At 41.4% G+C, this 22739-nt stretch overlaps 1 protein-coding gene across 1 annotated transcript; it reads right to left on the bottom strand.

Moving 5' to 3' along the window:
* Positions 1-2430: 2430 nt before the first annotated feature.
* Positions 2431-22462, bottom strand: LOC108794047 (solute carrier family 2, facilitated glucose transporter member 9-like; the record flags this gene model as incomplete). The annotated part of the gene is made up of 6 exons (XM_018565022.1): positions 2431-2880; positions 4129-4256; positions 10579-10654; positions 13063-13164; positions 21125-21235; positions 22275-22462. Coding segments are annotated over 6 exons (839 nt in total), but the record flags the coding sequence as incomplete, so codon positions are not given.
* Between the last annotated feature and the right edge of the window lie 277 nt (positions 22463-22739).

The raw sequence follows: 22739 nt of genomic DNA, 5'->3' as shown, positions 1-22739 counted from the left end.
TCTGTTCTGGGAAGGCTTGTCACAAAATTTTGGAATGTGTCTGGTAGTTTTATGATACTATTGTACTGATGTGGGATAAGAAGACCCGGCTTACAGTCTGCTTTCAAAGCCATTCTAATGGTTTTCAGGTGGGCCAAGGTCAAGTCACCAAACTCACGAAAAACATGTCTTTATTAACCGAAGCTTTATTCACAGGGGCACAGTCATGTTGGAACAGAAGGCAACCTCCCCCAAACTGATACCAAAAGGTTGGAAGCACAGAATTGCCCAAAATGTTTTTGTATGCAGTTGTACCCTACCCTGGAAACACCTAAACTCAATAATCAGCATAAATATAGCACGATTGAACGATGGGCTGTTACTCCTAACCCACCATCTGCAGGAACTGTGGAAGAGCAGAGACTTAACATAGTTAATTTCACCCATTTTTAAAGTCTGCTAAAGTTGCACCCAGAGGCTGGTAAAAGTATGGCTACCCATTCATCATTATACAAACTGCGTAACATGCTGTATTTAATCAATTCACGGATGGCAGTCAACTCAATGAAACTGCTGTTGTGCCATTAATCACCTATCTTTACCGCTTCACATGTGCCGTCTAATTCATCTCACCTCAATGACATTTTTTTGCTCGCTTGAGAATTACATTATTCTGTAAAAGGAACATTTACTAAACAATTCAGGAGGGAAGACTTTTTACTTAAAATACCACATAATTAGTAGAATGAAATTGTTGCTTAATATTTCCAGTATTTTGTAAATGCCATGGAAAAATGGTAGTACCACGTAGTAGATTTGATTGGAGGGCAGTTAGAGAAGGACAGTACTCCACTCCCCAATTACCATAACATTGGTTCAATACTAGAAAACCAAGTCTGTCATTCTGTCTAGTCAGAATGGAGATTTGTTCCAGTCTTTGTCTTCTGAACAGAATAGGGAGGAGTGTGGGCACACCGAGATTCTTGTTTAGGTATCTTTTGAAAGAACACCTATACTGTTCCACCACTGGGGGTTCCTGCCCTCTGAGGCCAACTGCTCAGTATGGCTCTACCTTGTGTACATTTGATAAACACTGTGCAGCCAGGGTCCATAGAATAAAGGATAATGTCTTGCTGGGGTTGAATTTGCTTCCATTGATACATAGACAGGGTGGCCAGAAACGGGCACCTAAAGCAGTGGAGTCTTCATTTGTATCAACACTGATAAACCATAGAAGCTATATAGAGAATGTTATTAAGTTTGATTTGTGAAATCAATGCTAAAGTCTACGTAGAGAGGAAAAATTGTCAGCTGCTAATTTTCAATGTTTTTTTTTTGGTTCTGAATCAGCACTGATAGAATTCCACATAGGCAAGGAGTGAAAATTGTCAGAGGCTCTCTGGGATATATCTTTCTTAACTTAAAATTATGAAGATGGAAAACATTGGTTAAAGAATGTGAAGTGCACAGTTTTCTTCTGCCTCCTCCAGAATCAACTCTGATAGAATACATGACAACAGGCTCTGTTCATTTGAAGTAGCTTGTGAATTTCTAAAACCTTGTTAAATGGATTTTTTTCCAAGTGCCAAAGGAGATGCTCACGGTGAGTCTTGTGTCATAGTCTAAAAAGGTATGACTAAATCTCCTTTTCAGGTAGTAGTAGTAAAGACACACCTAAAAAGGGCATTTTCCATGGAGAGCACCGCTAATTATAAATGGACAAAATCCCTTTCAAGATGCAGATACCTGTACATAACAGACACACTACTAAAACAAGTAAGGAGGAGTTGGCATTTTCCAACACATGATAACTTCAATTCAGTAAGCTCACCAAAATAAAATGGATTGAAAGTAAGAAGACACCACAACAAAAGAAAATCTGAGTCTGCTATTTCAGTTTCCACTCATAACTTGAAATTTGTATGTACACATTTTTACATGCGGTTATTAGATTTAGGTTTAGTTATTATTGCATTTAACCAAACGATTTGTGATCACAGTTTGTTAAAAGGATAGTTTGGACCAAACCCTTCTACTGTACAACAGCAGAGATGTATCAAGTAGGGGGTCATGTTTAGATTAAAGTGGAGAAGCCCTTTAAAGTCCTCAGCTTTAATGTAATACCCCTATATAATATTAAAGATGGATTGTCCCTTATGTTTTTTCTTTGGAGCATTCTGCCTCTAGTCCACTGAATTTAGCTTAACAAAGAATGCTCTACCAGCAAGATCCCACACCCAGCGCAAACAATGGTCTCTCCCCTAGAACCTCTACCACAAAGCAAAGCCAAATATACAATTCAACTATTCCTGGTTTGGCTTTACTACTACTACTAAGATTACCCATTTCCTCCGTGGAAGGAGGTGATGATGATGATGATGGATAATGACTGCAGTGACATTTGTTATTCATAGACACAGATTTGTTAATAGAAGAGAAATCCTTAACATATTATTAATGTCAAGGGCATCATGATTTATTTTAGCCACATTTTCAAGGTATTAAGTATTTATATACAAATATTACCATATTTCTTATTGAAAGAAAGCCCAAGATGGACATTTGTCAGTTCATGAACAATACAGATATTTCCAACTTTCTCATCCTTCGGAGGCCACACTTGGTGTGAGTTTAACGATGTCTTCCAAGTCCATAGGTCAGTCTCTTTCAAGATACTGAAAATTCCAGAGAACTGCTTTCTAATGCTCCATAGCCATTTATCTTCTTCAGCTTCACGTTGTCCACAGCCACAGGTGTAGATAGGGGTTTTCCAGAGGAGAACATTTCACTTATTTCCATAAAGGTTTTATTCTTTGTTTCTGGGATCACAAAATAAACATATACAGCTACAAACAGACAGACCCCACAAAATACCAGGTAACAGAAGGGTCCAGCTGACCTCTAGAAGAAAAGAAAAAAAAGTTTAGGACTTGTTCGTTGAAGGGGATACACTGCTGATAGAAGTCTATCCAGGCAACTAAAGAGCCATAAAAAGGTTATGAAAAGGTTGACTGGAGACATATAGAAACCAAGCATTTAGATAAATCACACCTTGATTTCCATTGTATCGGAGGATCCTGTATGCCCTTCCGTGTTTCAAAGATTGCAAAAGAGCACCCTTGCATCCCTTTAGCCTTTAGATTTGCACACTTTCTATTATAAAGTTAAGAGCTGGGAATGTTAAAGTGGAGGTAAAGTTGAAAAGTAAAGGAGAGCTCTCATCATAATGTGAAAGTGTGCACAGCAATATATGCAGCTTATGGCATACTTGCCTTACAAACGTGCCCTCCTCCAGTGCTGACCAGGTTGTCAGTCCCTGCTCCATCAATGACTTCTGCCATCTCCTCCACTGCTTCTTCTGCATACTGTCATTATCTTTGGTAATTGGGCTGCCTCTGATGACAATGTCCATGCATGGGCATAGGATTTACATTGTCCCTGGCATCTAGCTCCATTACTGGCATATTATAGATGCCAGGAGGACCCAGGGTAGTACACTGCATGGTGCATGCGCTTGACAATGTACACAAGCAATAAACTGCTAGAGGTGAACAGCAGTCTTATTTGGGCAAACTATTTTTTTTTAAAGTTTACTTCTGCTTTAAAGCTGAACTCCAGGCTCTGTAAAGCTCAGGATTGGATGGACAGGTAAAATGGCTCCCACATATGCATTGAATCTGTGTTTTTCGCCGTTTGCCGGAAATTCAACCTTTGAATCTCTCACCGATTAGCACCTGTGTTCTTGCAGTACAAAATATTGTATTTCTAAAAGGTGGGGATACCAGATTAACCAAAATCACACATGCCAGGTATATGAGCACAGTAAACTCAGGCAGTTAACTTCTGCTGCTGTAGTATACAAGAGACATATGCTAAATTAAACAAAGTAATGCCCACAGCCTGCTTTACAGTAGCAAACAATTGTGGCACGCTCATCCCTTCAGCTACTGCCAATGATGACTTTGCAGCACAACCTCGGTCAACGCTGTAAATGTTCCAGAACAAAGTTGATTTCTCAGCTCTAAAGATTGTACAACTTCCTTCCATTTCAGAAACACCTTTCCTTCTATACTCTAAGTCACCAGCATGCAATAGGACTACACCTTTAACCAGCAGTCTGTGTAGCCTCATACAGGTTAATGACAATACCTGAAGGAAGGGGAACACAAAACCAATTGTGAAGTTGGACAACCAGTTCAGAGTTCCTCCAACAATGTATGCTGCTGGGCGATGAGATTGCTTGAAGAGCTCTCCTGTCATTATAAATGGAAGTCCAGCTAAAAAAAAAAAAAACATTTTTAAATCCGATCTTTGTCAGTAGATAGCATATACAGTAATTTCTAGCACAACAAAAAGTCATGTGATAAAACAGAACCAATATGCATTCACTAAAACAATTGAAGACAAACTTAAAACCAACTTTGCACTTGAAAATGTATTAAATGCTCAAACTTGTTCCAATAGCAAATCCAGAACAAATATACATTGCCCAGCGACTTATTTCTTTACATTTCTGCCCATGTACTTACAGTAATCATGTTTCCAAATAGCTCCAACTCTCTCAGCTCCACTTCCCTGAACTTCCTGTTGAGTAAAAGATCTCAAGAGAGCAGTCTCCAGCAACTGTCCATCTATTAGCTTGGAGAAGGGAAAAAGGGGGAGCAGGGAGGAGAGAGAGGCCTGCTTTGCTGTGTCTGGAGACACACACAGCTTACTTGCACACACAAGGGTGGCTCCATAGGACCCTACAAGGGAAAGGAGTCACCCTAAAACAGGATATCAGGGTCAGTGCCCAGGAGGTAGGCTTATTCTGCATGAAACTTAAACGTTTAAACATCAGGGAGCAGCATCCATTTTAAGTGATTTCATCAGCATTTGAAATAGCTTAAAAAATCTTTTGACTTAAACACTCCAGCACCTTACTGTACACTAAATGTCATTTTAAACAGAGTTAAAGGACATCTAAAATCAAGAACAGATATTTAATATATTGCAGGTTAACAGTCCATAGATACCTCGACTGCCTTAGTCTCTTTTTCAGGCTAAGAACATTTTCAGCAAGCACAGAAAATTCCAGCTGACCTTGCCAGAAATGCAGCGTCCTTGTAACTTCCTTTGACTTTAAAGGAGAGCTATGAGGTGAGTGCTTTTCACTCATCTCATAGTTCTAGCCGACCTGTGACAATGAGACTGTCACAGGTCAGCTCAGTAGATCGGGAGGTGAGCGAACACATACCGGGTTCGCTCACCTCTCTATCCTGTCACGGCTCTCTGATGTGACAGGGGGAGGGGCTGGATTCCCCTCTCCCCGCTCCGATCTGCCAGCGCTGACTGGCGGAACGGACGCAGCTGGGCGGATCCCGTCGTCTAAGTCGGGATCCGCTCCGGCGTCTCAGTATACCGCGAGCTGCAGCTCGCGGTATACTGAGCTTAGGGTGACGGGAGTTTGTGTCCTCCCGTAACCCTAAGGAGAACTATGTGGAAAAACACTGACCCCATAGTTCTCCTTTAATGGATACAAATCCTTCTTCCAGGTATCTTCTACAAATGAGCAATTCCCTGTCTCCATGTAATGGAGATGAAAAGGAAGATGACGTGTTTGTGGTCCTGTCCTGGGCTTACAACCATGGCTCCCTCCATAGATACAGTGAAGTGAGAGAGTGTAGTCACCCAGTAAACAAACCAGTACTGGCAAGATGTTTTTTTTTACATCTTGGCTAGAGTTAGTTGTCTGTGTTTTTGTTAGGGAGAATTCCTTTCTATATGCATGTTCTGTAAGCAGCTATGACGTTCTAACTGACAGATTTCAGGGTTAGATAGTCTGAATTTCATTTACGATCTTTATTCCTATTCAGGACATTTTCTTCCCTTCCTGTCCAAGAGACACACAGGTCAATGGTCTGAGATCAACACACGGATTCCCTCTCTCACCATATATTCCTTTAGAGAAACCAAGAGCTGCTAGTCACCAGAGGAAAAACTGGAAACTGAGCTCACAGCTGAGGCACTCAAAACATATGCCCCCGCTCTTCTGACTTGGGTCTGAACGTTTATATTAAATTCCTTTGGTATTGGTTAAAAATTTGTCTGCAGCATCGAAATTGCTACATGCCGAAAAATACAGAGCACCGTTTAGATTAGCCAGGAGAGGGCAGACACCCTCAGTTTATAGTTTACTATAGAAATGTAATACCCTGGGTCTGAAAAGAGCACCCAAGACAAGTAAACAGTTATTTGATAGTGATTTGAGACCTACGTTCCAAGAAAAGATTCATATTCAGTAATGGTTCTGTGAACAGTTATTTAACAAACTTATTCAAATACAGTATGTCATGTACAGTACAACCTAACATTTTTGTTAGGTGCTAACTGCAAGAATAAATTGGTCTTTAGGTGCTGTAGTAAGCTTAGCATATAGTTATTTCACAATTGCACAGTGACAATTGCTTAGCTCAATAAATGTAATCGCCAAACTGGTTTGGCTCCAATTTTCTGGCAAATGCAGAAAATAAGTGCATTACTTTGTCTTTGGGTGCTATTTGAATATCGTGGATTTTTCCCCAGTTTTTTGTGGTAAAATTAGGTACCTCGGCTTATATTCGGGACGGCTTATACTCGAGTATATACGGTATATTTGATTGGTTCTGGTCATTGTGGTTTCAGGTTTTGGCAAAACCAGCATTGATACATTTTTACTGAGATGTTGGCAAGATCTTTTTACTTCAGTTCCCAGGCTTTCTTGTCCATTGCAACATTTACAATGAGTTGCCTCTCTTCCTGTTGCACATATACTGTATTGTATTGCAACCATGAAACTGGGAAAGTGTAGACTTCCCAAGATGGGCAGCACTAGAACCAACAACTGCAACGATAGCATGGACATCTCAACACAGGTGATCTCAAGAATTATACAAAGCCAGTGAGTGATTCAGGACACTTGCATTCAGTCAAAACTGAAATATGCTTTTTGGTTGTACTGACCCTCTAGGAGGGCAAATATCCTTTAAATAATTCCCAGACAGATTTGACAAAGCTTGCCAGTAATCCACCTATATAAATTTCCATGTCCATTCTGTGCTGAGAGGGCTTCATTAGGAGTCACACGTCTTGGCATTTTAATCAGTTTCTAGATCACCAACTGAATATAGACCAATGCTAATAGACGATCTTCCACCGGCGGACCATAGTTGCCCAAGTAAGTTTAATGTGTTTATGAAGCAAGTTTAGATACCAGTGCATTATTTTAACATCATGCCACATATAGGACTCTTAATGCAGAAAAATTCATGCAGAACATGGAGACAGGAATGGTGTTGATGCAGTTTTTTTTTCTAATCTTGGTTGCTTTAAAGTCATATTCATCATTGTTTATGAACAATGAGCCATAAAAATCCTAATTAAAGATGTAATTACACTGAATAAATTCTTAGCTGAAAATGAATTATAGATTTGTTGGAGGCATAGTTAATATATCAATGGGATAAACCACCCCAGTCTTCATCCATCATTTTAAGAAAGACTCTGCAAAGCATTTAAATAAATCTTTAACTCTTTCCTAGTTAAACTGCCTTGAAACATTGTGCTCTAGGTGGGTTTGCATTAACATGTATTTTTTGGTTAATAGAACATTGGAACATATATTAGAAATAACATGACAGCATAATTTATCTGCTAAATCTAGGTGCTATCATGCTGACCCTCTGTCTTCACTATTTAGAAGATCTTATTTATGTATTTTTTCCAGATAAATGACTTAATTTTTAAAACCCATGGCAAGGCATTACCCAAATATATCCCTAAACTTCCCTCTCCCCCACTCTATAGCATGTCACAGCATTTTTTTCCCTTAGCTTGTTCATGTAGCAAAAAACAACTTTCATTATTGCCCGTGAAATCTCCAGACATGCATTTCCTGTAGGGGCAGCTGTTGGGAGCTCAGCTCTTCTCTAATCAATGTAGGCATACCCCCAGAACATCTCCTGAGGGTCCTCTGCCTACACATTGTGTTGGCTGGCTCTTTTTCTGGGAAGCACATTACTGTGTGTGTGTGTGGGGGGGGAGGGGGTTCTGTAGCCCAGCAGGTATGGTTGGCAACACTGGTTGGAGTTTAATTGTAGAAAAGCATCAGTGTTGTCAGCTTCAGAGCCCACTGGATTTCTGGAAAATCAACAGTTCTTTTTCTGTTTTTTTTCTTAACCACTTGAAATAACAGAGCGGGTCAGCGCATGCTGAAGTGCACCGAACTCGCCGACTGTCTGCAGAGTCTATGGCTACATCCCGCCTCACGCTTGCCGCTGCCAGACCCGCCCCCCCACATCCACGCTCCACACGCCGCACCTCCTTCCCGCCTTACGCTTGCCGCTGCCAGACCCGCCCACATCCACATGCATCACCTCCTCCCCGCCTCAGGCTTGCTGCTGCCAGACCCGCCTGCCCGCATCCACGCTCCACACACCGCACCTCCTCCCTGCCTCACATCACCCGACCATTCACACTACCATTCACATGGACCATTCACATGGATGGCAAAAGTGGCAGACGGGCAAGGAGAAGGCGGGGGGAAGAGGCAGAGCGGGAGGGAGGCCAAGTTGCTGCACCATGGGCCTCTGGGTTGTACTTGCCCCCTGGGCTAAAAGTTGCCAGTCAGCCCCTGCCTCAACCTAATAGAACACCTTTGGAATGAATTAGAGCGGAGACTGCAAGCCAGGCCTTCTCGTCCAACATCAGTGCGTGACCTCACAAATGCGCTTCTGGAAGAATGGTCAAACATTCCCATAGACACTTCTAAACCTTGTGGACAGCCTTCCCACAAGAGTTGAAGCAGTTATAGCTGCAAATGGTCGGCCAACTCAATATTGAACCCTACGGACTGAGACTGGAATGCCATTAAAGTTAATGTGCGTGTAAAGGCAGGCGTTCCAATACGTTTGGTAATATAGTGTATATCACTTCCGCATTCTGACACCGGAGAGGAGATTATAGGGAGATCGTGTGCTGATCCCCCTCTGATCTCCTGTCACATCTCCTGGGACCAGAGCTGCGGGTGGCGGCCCCCCACACTGATCGGCACCTCATACAAGCTATCCGTTGGCTCTATAGCTGGCGGATCGCTTGTATGTAAACAGGCATCAATGCCAGTTTTAAAATGTTTACAGTTTCCTATTCGCGTGCGCCGTGAGGCATGCACGAGTGGGCGGGGATAAAAAGCCATCTTTAGACGGCCGCTCAGATCCAAGAAGCTCCCGGCTGGCCAGGAAGCTGTTAAAAGTGATACATCATGGGGAAAGGAGCATGTATTTTATAAAATTTTGCCCTGACATATGTTTACGCTGACCTTTCTGATCTGCATATTAGTTGCAGGTAAAGGACTCAAAAAGCAGTTAATCTGCATGATAGACAGGGAACTAGAATTTTCAAAAGGCAGTCAACAATGGCAGCCCTCATTCTTCTCTAAACAAAGGTTTATAGTTTAAAATATTTCAATGCCCTTTTGTCCACTACAAAAAGTTTTTCCTCATAGGGAGAGCAGACAGGGTTATGTGAAGAAGTGAAAAAAAGGTTTGTTCCCTGGAGTTCTGATATACCTTAAATATCCCCTTTAATGTTTAATTAATCATTGGAATAGGTCATCGAGGTCATATAACCAAAAGTAATCAGAACAAAAAGGGGGGTAACAGTGTTTTAACAGAGAGAGCACTGTAAAAGAAGGTTATTGAATTTTACAGTGAAGTGAGAAGTGAGTTAACAGACACCGAATATATTATCTTGTAATCAATAAAGTTTATACTTTTATACAACCATAGGTCTCGGTCAATTCAATAACCTTCTTTTACAGTGCTCTCTCTGTTAAAACACGGTTACCCCTGTTACCCCCCTTTTTGTTATGTGAAGAAGTGCTTTATGTCCACTGGTCAAGCTATGCATCAAGAATAGCGAGGGACAAGTAAAAGATTTTGCAAAGGCATTAAAAATGTAGACTGGCGGCAACAAAGGGAGGTCTAATCGTCGCCAGCTATAGATCACTCGGTTAGTCAGCATTCTGTACTTAAGTGATTGTTATACTTTTGATAGTTTAACTTGGTTTGAATAGATCATGCCAGCACTGATTGGAGGTCTCCACCAGGCAAATATCACCCAGCATACTATTAAGCAGGTAAATTATGCTCCAAAACACATTACCAATGCACTGTTTGGCAGAATTGTAGCACTCCCAACAGGAAGTCTTCACCCTAAGGAGTCTAAACAAGGCTCTCCACTCCCTGAGTGACACCTGGTCAACCAATGGGATACACTAAAGATCCCATGTTTAAGGCTGGAGGGGCTTATAGGGCGAAAAATTATCTGTGACATCACCAACGTACTAACAAGGTAAAATACACCTTATTAGATGTGTTCCTAGTAAGCCAATTAAGTTATTTCTTATAGGGGCAGCGATTTCACGCAGGGGGGGTTAAATTCTTGCCCTATAAGTTGCAGTGGTCTTAAAAGCAAGATCCCCATTGGATCCAGAGGGCTGACCGGTGGTCCATTTATAATGTTGCCTATTATAGTTACTTTACAGAACTAGATTGGTAAAAATACATGGAGACAAGAACCTACCTGGACCTATGCAGAAACCGGCTATAATTCCAATGACACAAACCACACTAACATATCGCATCCAAGCGACTCTTGCCTGAAAGAAAACAAATACATGTCACCTATTATCATCCAGAGGATCTGGACCTAAGGCCCAAGACCCAAGGTGATTAAGTATCCAAAAGCTGCATTTCTCAGCTGCAGCCATAGTCATAGTCAGACTGGTCATTCTTTAACCACTTCAGCGTTAAATATGAGGAGTTATTCTGGCACAATAAAAAATGCTCTTTTACACAAGCATATAATTTAAACTGTTTTTCTTATCCTTAGGCTACACTAACAGATGCTTTATGGATTTCCTCTGAACAGGTAAATCACTGAACTTGGTGGTTAGATTTTTCTGTATATACGTGTCTAGAAAAACACAAAATGATGCAACTCTGGACAGTTTAAAAAACGCCTGGTTTAAAGAAACAGTAGTTATTTGATATCTGCTCGGTTAGCTTCCAGGACAAGATAAGGAACTAATTTACAAGATGACTGTTTGCAGTTTGACTGGGCACCAAGCTCACATGTGCACAGTTAAGCAGGCCATCCACCAGTTGATCATTTTAAACTGCAGTCATGGGTGGGGGAAAAAGGAGCAGGATGGAAATTAATTTTTTTTTCTCAAATTAATGACATTCTAACAGTAAATGTGTTTTTTGTTTAGGAAACTCAATTCTTGTTAAAATCAGAAGTTCCAATAAACTTTCAAATTACATTTGTCAAGTTTCTGATGGCATTATTGTATTTTCAGTTGATATTTTCTGCATGTCATCTAAAAATCTACCAGTATATGGCCAGCTTTAGTTACAATCTTGGAAAAAATTACACCAAGCTCAGGAGTTAAACCTTAAAAATGCATCAAAGTACCTTAATTATTAACAAAAACTGGACTTTAAGTTTTAAATGATAGAAATTTCACAATTGTTGACATTTCCACCTTGATGAACAAGTATGGAAGTTGTCCAGCAGTCGGTGCTGGAATTCTGCATAGCTAATATAGACCATGGTCTGGGATGGCAGGGCTGACAGAGCCATCCACCTACAAATCATGGTGCCAACCATCAGTAACATATTCCTGTGTGAATTAGAAAGTTGTAGACGGAGGCCTGTTTGCCTGTTAAATAAGGCTATCTCCCAATTGTTGCACAGCGAGTATTTTCACTGGTGGAACAGTACAGTGTCTCAACTCAAGTACTCATGTGCTCCTAAAGGTGGCCATACACTGTACAACCATCGGAGGACATTAGTCTTGCGATGGTTGTAAAGTGGTTTAAAAAAAACGTACGATCTGCCCATCTTGGACAGGCAGATTGCACTCTCAATCATCGCAAGCCCGCCCCCGAGTCCAATGACTGCAATGCTGAACGGGCAGTGTGCGCGTGAGCACACCGGCCCGTTCGGCATTGGTCTCCCGAGTACTGTTCAAACCAGCCCAAAATCGTACGATTCTCGGCTGGTTTTCTAACATGCTCCTTAGACAAAAGACGTGCGACCGTACAGTAGAAACGGTCGCACGTCTTCGTTCACACTGTTCGATTGTCGTACGATCGCTGGATTTCCCGCGATTCTCGTACGAGAAATCGAGCAGTGTATGGGCACCTTTACAGGTCAGGTTCTCAGGAAAAATCAGCTGAACTAATCCCTGAGCCAGTCATATGGATTCAATGACCTGTGGAAGATGACAAAGTAAAATATGGGCTGCTGAGGAACCTGCAGTGGAAAAACACTGAAGGAGTGGACTGTGCATGTCCACTCCAACCACCCTTTTATCTATATGCCTAGATCCAGACTGCTGAGAAGGATAGGATGACAAATGGCCATACTCTTATAGGCATTGGTTGCAGGTTTACTGATGCAAAATGGGCACTCTCTCTCTACCAGCCCCTCCACCACCAGCCTTAGTGTGCCTTGTGCAGTTATGACAATCTACCTTGGTAGTGTGATAGTACATCTAGCATGAATCCATCCTACCCCAAATGAGGTGGTGGGGGTGGTACAAAACAGCTGACTTAGAGGGACAGAAACGAGAAGCTAGTACTGGGATCCATACTCCCTTCCCATAGCATATGCATGCAACTAAGGCACGCAGTTTTCACATTCATGGAGCCACTACAATGTTAAGGCCCGGTTCACACCTGGGCGTTTTGTAGCGCGTTCCTACGCTCTGCAAAACGCTCAAACACCGAAATCCCATTATTTCCTATGGGTATGGTTCACACCTGGGCGTATTACAGCCCGTATGAACACGCTACAAAACGCCCTACGCCCAAAGAAGTACAGGAGCTTCTTTGGGGCATATTTGCCGCGCGTATCCATCGCGACAGGAAACACACGACAAACGCGCCGATTGGATACGCCTAGGTGTGAACCCAGCCTAAGTGCACATTGCTGGAATCCACACCAAACATGCAGGAAGCAGAATTTCTTTAAAATGATGCATCTTTTGTTGCTACCAACCTGAAATACTAAAGCCATAGTTATACCAGCACAACAAAATCCCATGAAACTAAATCCACCGATGATAAGAGGCCGTCTGCCCAGCTTCTCCACTGTGAAACACTGCAAAAAGAAACAAACAAAAACTTAATATTTGTGTCACTATGACATCTTCACAAAGAGTACCAAACAGCTATGCATGAGTGAGTGTTTGCTTACAGGGGATGTCGAAGAGTTAATTTACCATTAGTGCTTTTCAAGGCAAATGTATTTTTCCTTTTCGTTAATGATAGAATAATTTAGGGTTAAAACTTTTTTGCCTGTATCCCTTTAGGGAATTTTTCTCATCACTTTCTGTCCACACAAAAGGAAGGGAGACTAAAATTCACTCCAAAGTGAGGAAAACCCTCAGACCATTATCACCAGAAGTACCCCCCCTTGGAGTATTATCCCCTCTATTCCCATTCCAGTGACAACTAATGTTAGATTTCCTCTCCTGTTTAGTCCCAGTGACAATGGACAAAGAGAGTGAAGCTCCCCAAAAGGTGCACACACAGAACCCTTGTGAGATTTATATTGCCATCTTCCTTACACCATCCCCAAAAAATGTTGGCTTTAGAAGATGCTTTGAAGGTGGATTTATTTAGGAAGCTGTAAGATTTGGTGCTGGGGAGAGGGCTAGGATTACAGCCTCAGAGAGGGTGATCTTCTTTGCACCCCCAGTTCTTGGAGTCCCAAGCCATGATCACACAGCACAGAGATCCTAGCCCAAGAAAACCATGTCACATAAATTTAGCTTATTGATGGGAGAGAGGAGGGATCCCACACATTAAGGAACCATTAAAATGGCACAAAACTAACCATGCAAAGACAGCAGATAGGCTGAACACTGCCTGAAATTCAGATAGTGGAGTAACAACTAATGTTACTCCATATTCATTTAATATATCTATCTATAGATATATCTATATAGATCTATTTATAGATCTATATATTTTTTTGGCCGGTGGCCACACACTACGGAGCCGGTGGGCGGAGCCTCGGGCCACCCTGTCGTGATTGGACGGGGGCGGACCGTAGTGTACGGTCGGCGAACACCTTACACCGGCAACTTCCCCACAAGGTCACCGCTGCCGCCCCGAGGCCGGGCCTTGGTGGCCTTGTGGGAAATCTGGGCCTGTGTGTGTGTGTGTGTGTGTCCAGGTGTTGCTTGCATATTTGTGATAAAAATAACCATTAACAAGTGTTAAATTAATTTCATAACTCTTGGCACATCTGTACGCAACATCACTCACCGTGAATAGCAGAGCTGGAGCTATAGTCGTACCAGACCCTGCAATCAATGTGGGGCCTGGCACCTAAACTGGTCTGATTTACCAGGCTGGAAGAGGCATTTGGGAAATAACTTTGGAAAAAGCTGAATATACAAAAGGCCGGACAATTTTCACAGTAGTATGAATGCCTTTAAGAGGTTGGTGAGATATCTGATTAATGCAAAATATTGCAGCACAGGAAGTCATGCAAAATCCAGCAATTGTAAAATCATATGTAAAGCTTAACTGCATACCACCCAACTTTCTGAGATGAGAAAAAGGAACACCTTCTAACACAAGGTATTTAGGCAATGGTCACATTAAGGAATTACCGTAAATGCAAAAAAAAGATTTGGTTAAACCCAGAATGGTCTCTTTCACCATTACTTTTATTAAACTAACTTTTCAAAATAGAAAACAAGATTAAGAGATGGGATGAAGGTGCACGTTAACATCTTTAGTAGTAAAAAATTAATTTGATTGATATTTCATTAAAAATTAAGATAGCAGCATTACATTGCCTTCCTTCATGCTTTTAAAAGAAGACAAACGTTTGCCTGCGGCTTACATACACTCACAACAATGGGCCCCACACACACACATTGCAAAAATCGGTCAACACAGGGAAAAAGAAAAAAGGGGGACGAAAATTCTGGTGGAGTTTCAAAGAAACAATCATTGGCAACTTGAAAAAGCTGAAGTTGTGAAAAATCAAAAAGTGTTCCCAAAGTCCTGCGAAAGGGAAGTCCACCAAAAGTGTAGTCGGCTTTATTGATTGATGTAGTGTAACAACCATCAAAGGGGTTTGCCGTATTGTAGGTATTTTCCCGTCTCACAATTCTGGCCAAAACAATGGGTATTGCTCAATTTGCGCCAGCTGAGAAGAAAATGTACTAAATCGGTTGTAAAGGGGTTAATGCACTGTCTATGCTGACGGCTTGCAAGTAGGTTTCCCCCTGTGGATGTTGTCTATGGTAAATGCCATTGTGGGATTTAATTTCTATCCAAAAGGATGTATTACATCGGGAGAGACTCCAAATATATGTATAGTGCCGATCGGTTTGATCAGTACTCACTCGATGCCGTCTCCCATCCCGGTATGGAGAAAACTTCCATGATGTCTTTTATCTCTGATGGATTTTCATCGGATTTTCATCGTAGGTTTCCCAGCATGGGCGACTTCTATATTAAGTCGAATCCTCGGGGGTTCACAGCTGGACATCAAGTCTGGCCCTTCGTATAGACCCCAAAACCTTTCTTGAAAAATCCTGTGGAGAGTTTGCAGCATGTGTGGTCCTTCACACTCAGGCAAACATCCGTCTTCTTTTAAAAGCATGAAGGAAGGCAATGTAAATGGTGCTATTTTAATGAAATATCAATAAAATAGTTTTACTTTTCAAACCTGTCCCAGTCTTCTTGGTAACAACTTTTTTCAGTGATCTTTCATCACAGAATTCCCCTTTAAGTTTAAATTATGTTACAAGACTGAGTAGACGGTAGTATACATACGCCGCTAATATGGGTTAAACTTTTTTGGATTTTGATCTCCGGAATACCATTGCAAAAAGATCTTTAGTAGGTAAATTATACCTTTTTATAGATATCTGTACAACTGAAGAGGAGAGAAGGACAAAAGGGGTTTGGTACCAAAAGAGGGTCATTCCCTCCAAATGAGGAACAGTTGGGAAGAATGCCAATAGGATGACATTTCATTTGCTAAAGCACTACAGATCAGACAGTTGCCATGTTTTTTTTTTTCCCTCTTTCAGAAAATACTGTTTTCACGCTTTCTAAATATGTCCGGCATCTCAGTGCTGCTGATCTCCTCCAGCCTGTTTGCATCTACTTACTATCTACTGCAAGTCTTTAGTCAGAGGAGGCTTCATAATAGTCACAACAGCAGACCTTGTCTGCACAGTGAGCATCAGCATGGACACAATATTTTTTTTTTAACTGAAAGCACATTTGGCAGGGAGAGAACACAGGAGAGCAACCAGGTGACAGGACAGAGCTTTGTAACTACATACCAGAACGTGGACATTCTTGGGAGGTGCGCCAGGCATTATTTTAATAAAAGCTGTAGATTTGAAAGTTTGAAAAATTATTTTATGAAATTGCCATGCCAAGCATTATATGAGATTTAAAGCTGAACTCCGCTCAGGAAAAAAATACCCTTGCCATGGGGCTCCCACACTGCAATAATCAAATGCTAGTTTGTGACTAGGGGTAGAGGAATAAAAGGTGCAATACCTAAATGTATGCAACTTTCCGGCAGGCTTAGTCCCTCTGCGTGACTGGTCCTACAAAGCCTCCTTACGTGGGTGCTCCCAACAAGTCCCATGCTTGCCTCCACCACATACACTGCAGGACTGATAATCCTGCATATGTAATGACATTGAGTGACCACCCACGGCCTGGAATATCAGGGAGAAGAGGAGAGCACAGGAGAATGTCAGATTGGGGCTTAATACAGCCTCTTCATCTCTCCCCTACAGTTAATGAGCATTTACCTCTTGCAGTGTGGGGGTGCCCACTGCAAGGTTTTTTCCCCCAGCATATAGTTTAGATTTAAGAGATTGGGTTTAGATCTACTTTAAGTGGTTTTAAGCAGAACTTGATTAAAAGGTTTATTTCGCAGATAAGACATCGAAGGTCTGTTGTGCCTATGAAATTTTTGGAGCATAAGTAGGGCTTCAGCAAGGGTATATCTTCTGGCTAAATTTTTAATAAAATGCCTCCCTCTTTCCCATCTCAGATAACTGGCAGGTGTATCCCTGGTTAAGGGTAGAAAACAGATCAAGAAAGATTGCAATCAAATAGAAAATAAACTGCAGCTTAACTGCTATCTTCCATTCTTTACCATTGATCAAAGAAACGGAAGGGTTTATATGAAATACATAAAGAATCTTGGAAGAGCTGCATTCGCTTCAACTTTGCTTCTCCCCTCTGGAAAAGGAGATGCAGAAAAAAAAAAAAAAAAGCTTTGAGCAAAACCAGCAGAAAATATTGACAGCAGAACAAATGCTTGTAATTTTATAACCAATCTCCCAGTGTCCATCGGGTGCCGTTTCTTTCTCCACTCAGGACCAATCAGATGACCAGAGCTATGAGTCTGCTTGAGTGAATGTGAACCAGATACTGCACAGCTCGTTCCTTCTGCACCACTTCAAGCACTTTTATTACTGCTCAGTAGTGGATGGTGAGGACCATTTAGCAGGTCAGAGTACAGTAGAATAAAGAGGGGGATTTGCAGTAAGACAGAAAGGGGTAAATAAGCAGGATGGGGGTGGGTTATGAGCTCTAAATTTCACTTCTTTACTGCGATGTGTTTATTAAAGAAAGGCCGTACTGCAAGATTTTGCTCCTGGGAGCTGATGGCTCGCATTAGTCTCCCTAATTGTCAAAAATCTAATTTAGTGTTATGTAGCACAGGCCAGCCCTGGGTTAAAAATATGGAGCGAGTGCACTGTTATAAATTTGTTCTCCACTGAGGTAACTCTCAGATAAGGAGACTATAAATGGCTCAAAATAAGAGGATGCTAGAAGGGGGAGGTCGGGGATGGGATCAAGAGGGGACAAGACACCGACATGAAAGTAATCAGCTTGTTAGGTGGCAATTTTTCTTTGTGCTTATAAGGCCTAGTGGCCAACACCTTTCTCCATTCTAGAGCCTGCTTCAAGTTGCAATAAAGTACGGGGAGGAGATGTGCGTCTTCCTAAATCACTATTAAAATTCATCTTATTTTATAGGAATGGCACTATAGATATTACCAACGGTCTCACAAATAACAGCATTTATTTTGCATTGTTTCTTAACAAAGGCAGTGAAAGTAGCGGTGTCTTTATAAAAGGTTAGGCTTTTGGTATGTTAGGTTTTTTGGTATGCGGTCATCAGCATTGTAAGCACTTTTCATTGCTCTATACAGAAATTAGTATAAGGCAGTGCTATAGGTTAAAAAAGGACTGTGGCATTCACACTTCATTAAAGTGTGCAAAATAGTGAATGTGTATGACTAGTTGTGTCCTAGTGACAGGCAGAGAGGACTAGGATTGGGCACCCCCTACGGTGGAGAGAGAGGCCTGGCCAGCGAATTGGGGATAAAACAGTGAGCCCGGGGGGACAGGGCTGGAAGCTGCTGGAGAAGACAGCTCAGAATGTAAGGCCAAGAGCATGGTCAGTGACAGGGCTCAGGGATGCCAGGAGTTTCACAGGTTTTTTTGTGCTGCACCAAGAAGCGTGCCTACAGTCCAGGGCAGTGCCTGTGGATTGTATGCTATGCAGCTGTTCCAGTGCTGCAGGGAAAGGAGAGAGACACACACACACACACACACAACGTTTCACAGATCAGATCTGGTTGTCAACATCAGAGGCCTTCATCTGGTTAGAGGTACAGCAGCCCATCTTACGTTCACATGTTTCCTGTCTGTAGGAGCAGCCAACAAGGAACAGACTGCACCCATGAGGACATTTGTGAAGAACCAGGCTAGTGAGTGGCCAACATTGTGTGTTTTTTTCAGCTGCTGGTTGATGTAACGTTGCTGCTGTCAGAAGTTCTGCCAAAGGGAACAGTATTGCTTTCCTTACTTTGTGGATTACAAATGCTCTCAATGTAGTGCTCCACTGAGTAAAGGGTAAAGGGCCCCAACACTGGTAAACTGTAGCTTATGCTGTAGTGGTCAGATGCGTAGAGCTCGATTATAGTAAATAGGCCATTCTCCTGCAGAAGTATTAATCTACTGAGCAGTTAGACTTTTTTTTTTTTCTCTTAAAATTCTTTGTGCCAGAAATAAGATTGTCCTAATAGTCTGTGTTGCATTGTCTGACCCAAACATCATTTGCAGGGCTTATTCTGGTCTAATAAATCCCATTCCTCTGTTACTGGTTTGTCATTGGGCTATGGGTCAGTTTAGGGCGGGTCATTACTGGAAACTTAAAGAGAGATAAATTATTGCTTATTGTACTAGGATATTGTAAAATGGCCTGATTTGTTGTCACCCCTAGAAGATTATAAATAATTGGATCATAGTCATATTTCAAACTGTTTCTGTAATTATTATCACACGTCTTCAGCCTTGTGCTTATTCAATTTAGAATGGAGACAAGTAATCACTCTGCTGTTTCGTAACATTGTGTACATCACATTGACTATGGACCAGAGAACGCAAAGAGTGTTATATAAGGAGATCCGAAAAAGGTTAATAGACCAACATGCCAAAAGTAAAGGCTATAAGACCATTTCCAAGCAGCTTGATGTTTCCGTGATTACAGTTGCAAATATAATTAAGTAGTTTAGTCAATGTCCCTGGACCTGCCCAGAAGAGGGCAAATCGACCCTGGAAAGAACAAAAGGATAGTGCAGATGATAGACAAAGAGCTAAGGAAAAATCCTAAAGAGCTTGAGCTTGAAGTACTAGATGCATCAGTGTCTGATCGCATTGTCCCTTTTTAATGACAGTGGAAGACCCAGAAGGACTCTACTGTTAAAAAAAACAAAAACAAAAAAACAAATTGGAATTTGCTAAATGTTTACTGACAAGCCACAATGCGAGAGTCGCTGATGTAGAAATCAGAACGTCTGGATCTACATAACCGTTCAAAAATCAGTGGCTGAGAAAGCAATGAAAAGCCCCTGGGTTACGGTAACAAAAGCAGCTAGCATCTAAAAAAAAAAAAAGAAGGATTTCATTGATTCCATTATAGTTGTCATAGGCCGCAAAAACAAAAAAAGGAAGCATTCTTAAAAAGGTCTCTTTATTTTAAACACAGACTAGAAAGTATCCACTGGAATCTAGTTTTACTGCTATAGGACAAACCTTTACAGGCTGCATAGGATCTCTTCAAGCATGGTAGACGGTCGTACATTTGCCATAAATTTTTACTTTACTTTTTTGCATTTTGAATAAGTGTTCACTATTCTCTTGCATCATTAAATGAAGTTGACTTGCTTTACAGGGAATTGCAAGAGGCTGATACCAACATTTAAACATGGAGAGGCAGAACTGGAAGCCCATCAGGTATAGTGCATGCAAATGTGTTACTATTATTATAATACAGGATTTATACAGCGCCAACAATTTGTGCAGCGCTTAACAACATAAGGAAGACATTACAATCACAATACAATTCAAGACAAGATGGTAAGGAGGGCCCTGCCCCTGAAACCACCTAAGAGAGCAGATGGATGACCTCATCGGTCTCCATTGTCCAATCAGCAAACTGGGGTTGGAGCAAGGAAACCACTGTATTTCTTGGCTGTAAGTGGTGTCACCCACCTGGCTCTACTTGGGCTTTGTAAACCTCAGGGATGGGTGGACAGAAATACAAATCCTTTGGCAGGTAAAAGTATCAGCCTGGAATTCAGTTCTGAAGAGAAGAATGATTTCGCTCTTTAAAAATATTGACTTGTAAGATCTGGAAGAATGGTCTATTTGTACACAATTTCTACACTTAGACACATGCATACGATTTTGGCAGCAGGTTGCAAAAGGTCTATTCACAAAAAGGGAGAAAAAGGCAGGAGACGTGAACAATCTAGGACAACATAGATGATTTGGAAAAATTCTCCAATTCAGCTCACTTTTCAGTTCAGATATGTTGTCCTAGATCGTTCAATTCTCCTGCCTTCTCCAAACTCCTCACCCTTTTGTGAATAACCCTGATAATCTTCAAATATTCTAGAAGGGTAAAGCAAGGGTTACAGAATAGTGTGGTCATCTTAAGTGATATACAGTAAGGTAAAATGAAAATCAATTGTGTTTTATGCACTTACCCCAATCAGACCAGCAAATATCTCTATAGCACCAGTCCCCACTGTTGTGTATGGGATCTCAACTAAAGGGACACCAGCATTCTCAAATATTGAGTTGGTGTAGAACCAAATCTGCAAAATGAACAGAGCAGCAGAAATCAATCCTCTAGACAATGAAATGGGTTAACATACAGTAGGTTTACATGAAAAGTACCACAGCCTTAAAAATGCAACAATTTCAAGTAGCGTTTATAGCCTCCTGGGACATGGCTAAAGATCACAGTGCCCTTTCTTTAGGTTCCCGGATTGTGCTACTCATAGCATTTTTGCATGTAAAATGACTTCGTAAGTTAAAAAAAAATTCAAAAATATAAGTAATGTCGTGACAATTCACCCCGCCATACATTTACAGCATTCTTTACCCCTAATTCAGTGTGTTTTACCTTTTACACTACTGCATTTCGAGTATCTCAGACACTAAATCTCTGTACCAATCTCTAGGGGTCTCTTTGGTTTTCAGTAGTAGCATCAAATAAAATGGCTTAAAATCTGCTGCTTCTAGTTCCACCATGACCAGAGAGTTGCAACACTGCAGCAGTCTTGACACATTGCCACCTCTACGTCTTCCCCCACCCTAGAGGTAAATTTGACCTTGCAATACCCAATTGTGTTGTGCCTACATAGTGCTTTGCAGAGCTAATCTTCCAGTGCCATGTGATAACATCACATGGTAATAATGTGAGCCTCTGCAGCAGCACTAAAGTAAAAAAAAAAAAAAGAGGAATAAAAGATTTCAAATGTCGAGGATTTCTATATTGAGCCATGTCTTTTCTAGTGCCTTAACGCATTACAAACTCCAGGCACATCTACAGGTGGTTACATTTAAAAGAAACTAGCCAAAACATTTAAAGAAGGGTTTTTGGGGGCATTACGGAAATCCAGAGATCTTTGTAGGTTGAATATTTTCCCAAGATGAACAACAAGATTATTTGTGGAAATATACAGATATAGCCAGATCACACTACACCTGAGAGGACATCAGGCATCTTGATCTGGAGCCTGCAGAGTAAGCCTAAACTTTTTTCTGTAAATCTTTCTTTAATCTGAATTGTGATGCCTAGTTTGACCGGTTTACACAAATGTTACCTGTGCAGATATATCTATGACTTACAGCATCTATTCCAGACAGCTGCATACCCATATTGATCACAACAACAGACAAAGTCTGCCAGAATAAGGTCCGGTCCATTAAAAGCTGGAAGACAGAAACCACCTCCACAGACGACAAAGATTGCTGCTCCTCCTGCATCTCCTCAATTACATCTTGGATGTCATGTTCTCCACGGAAACACCTAAGAGCTAAGTAAACAGACCTGATGAGAACTGGAAAGTAATTTCTCTAGGTTACAAACTACTTAATTATTTCTTGGCACAGCACAAGTTCATGAGTTATAGCCAATGGGGGTGCTTTGCTTGATGAAAATGCTCCTGAATAGTAATAGTAAACACTATGGTTTGTGTCCTTTGCATTTGTTGGGACTTTGGTGGGCGTACCCATGATCTTTACCATTCCCTTCCGATCCAGAGACAACTTTCCCTCCATCTGCAAGTAATGGGACACCCCCAGATAAAAACC

This window comes from Nanorana parkeri, unplaced genomic scaffold (genome assembly GCF_000935625.1).
Source record: "Nanorana parkeri isolate BGI_ZX_2015 unplaced genomic scaffold, ASM93562v1 scaffold807, whole genome shotgun sequence".
NCBI classification, from domain to species: Eukaryota; Metazoa; Chordata; class Amphibia; order Anura; family Dicroglossidae; genus Nanorana; species Nanorana parkeri.
Note: the sequence above shows the minus strand (reverse complement) of the source record. Positions and strands in the feature narration are given on the sequence as shown.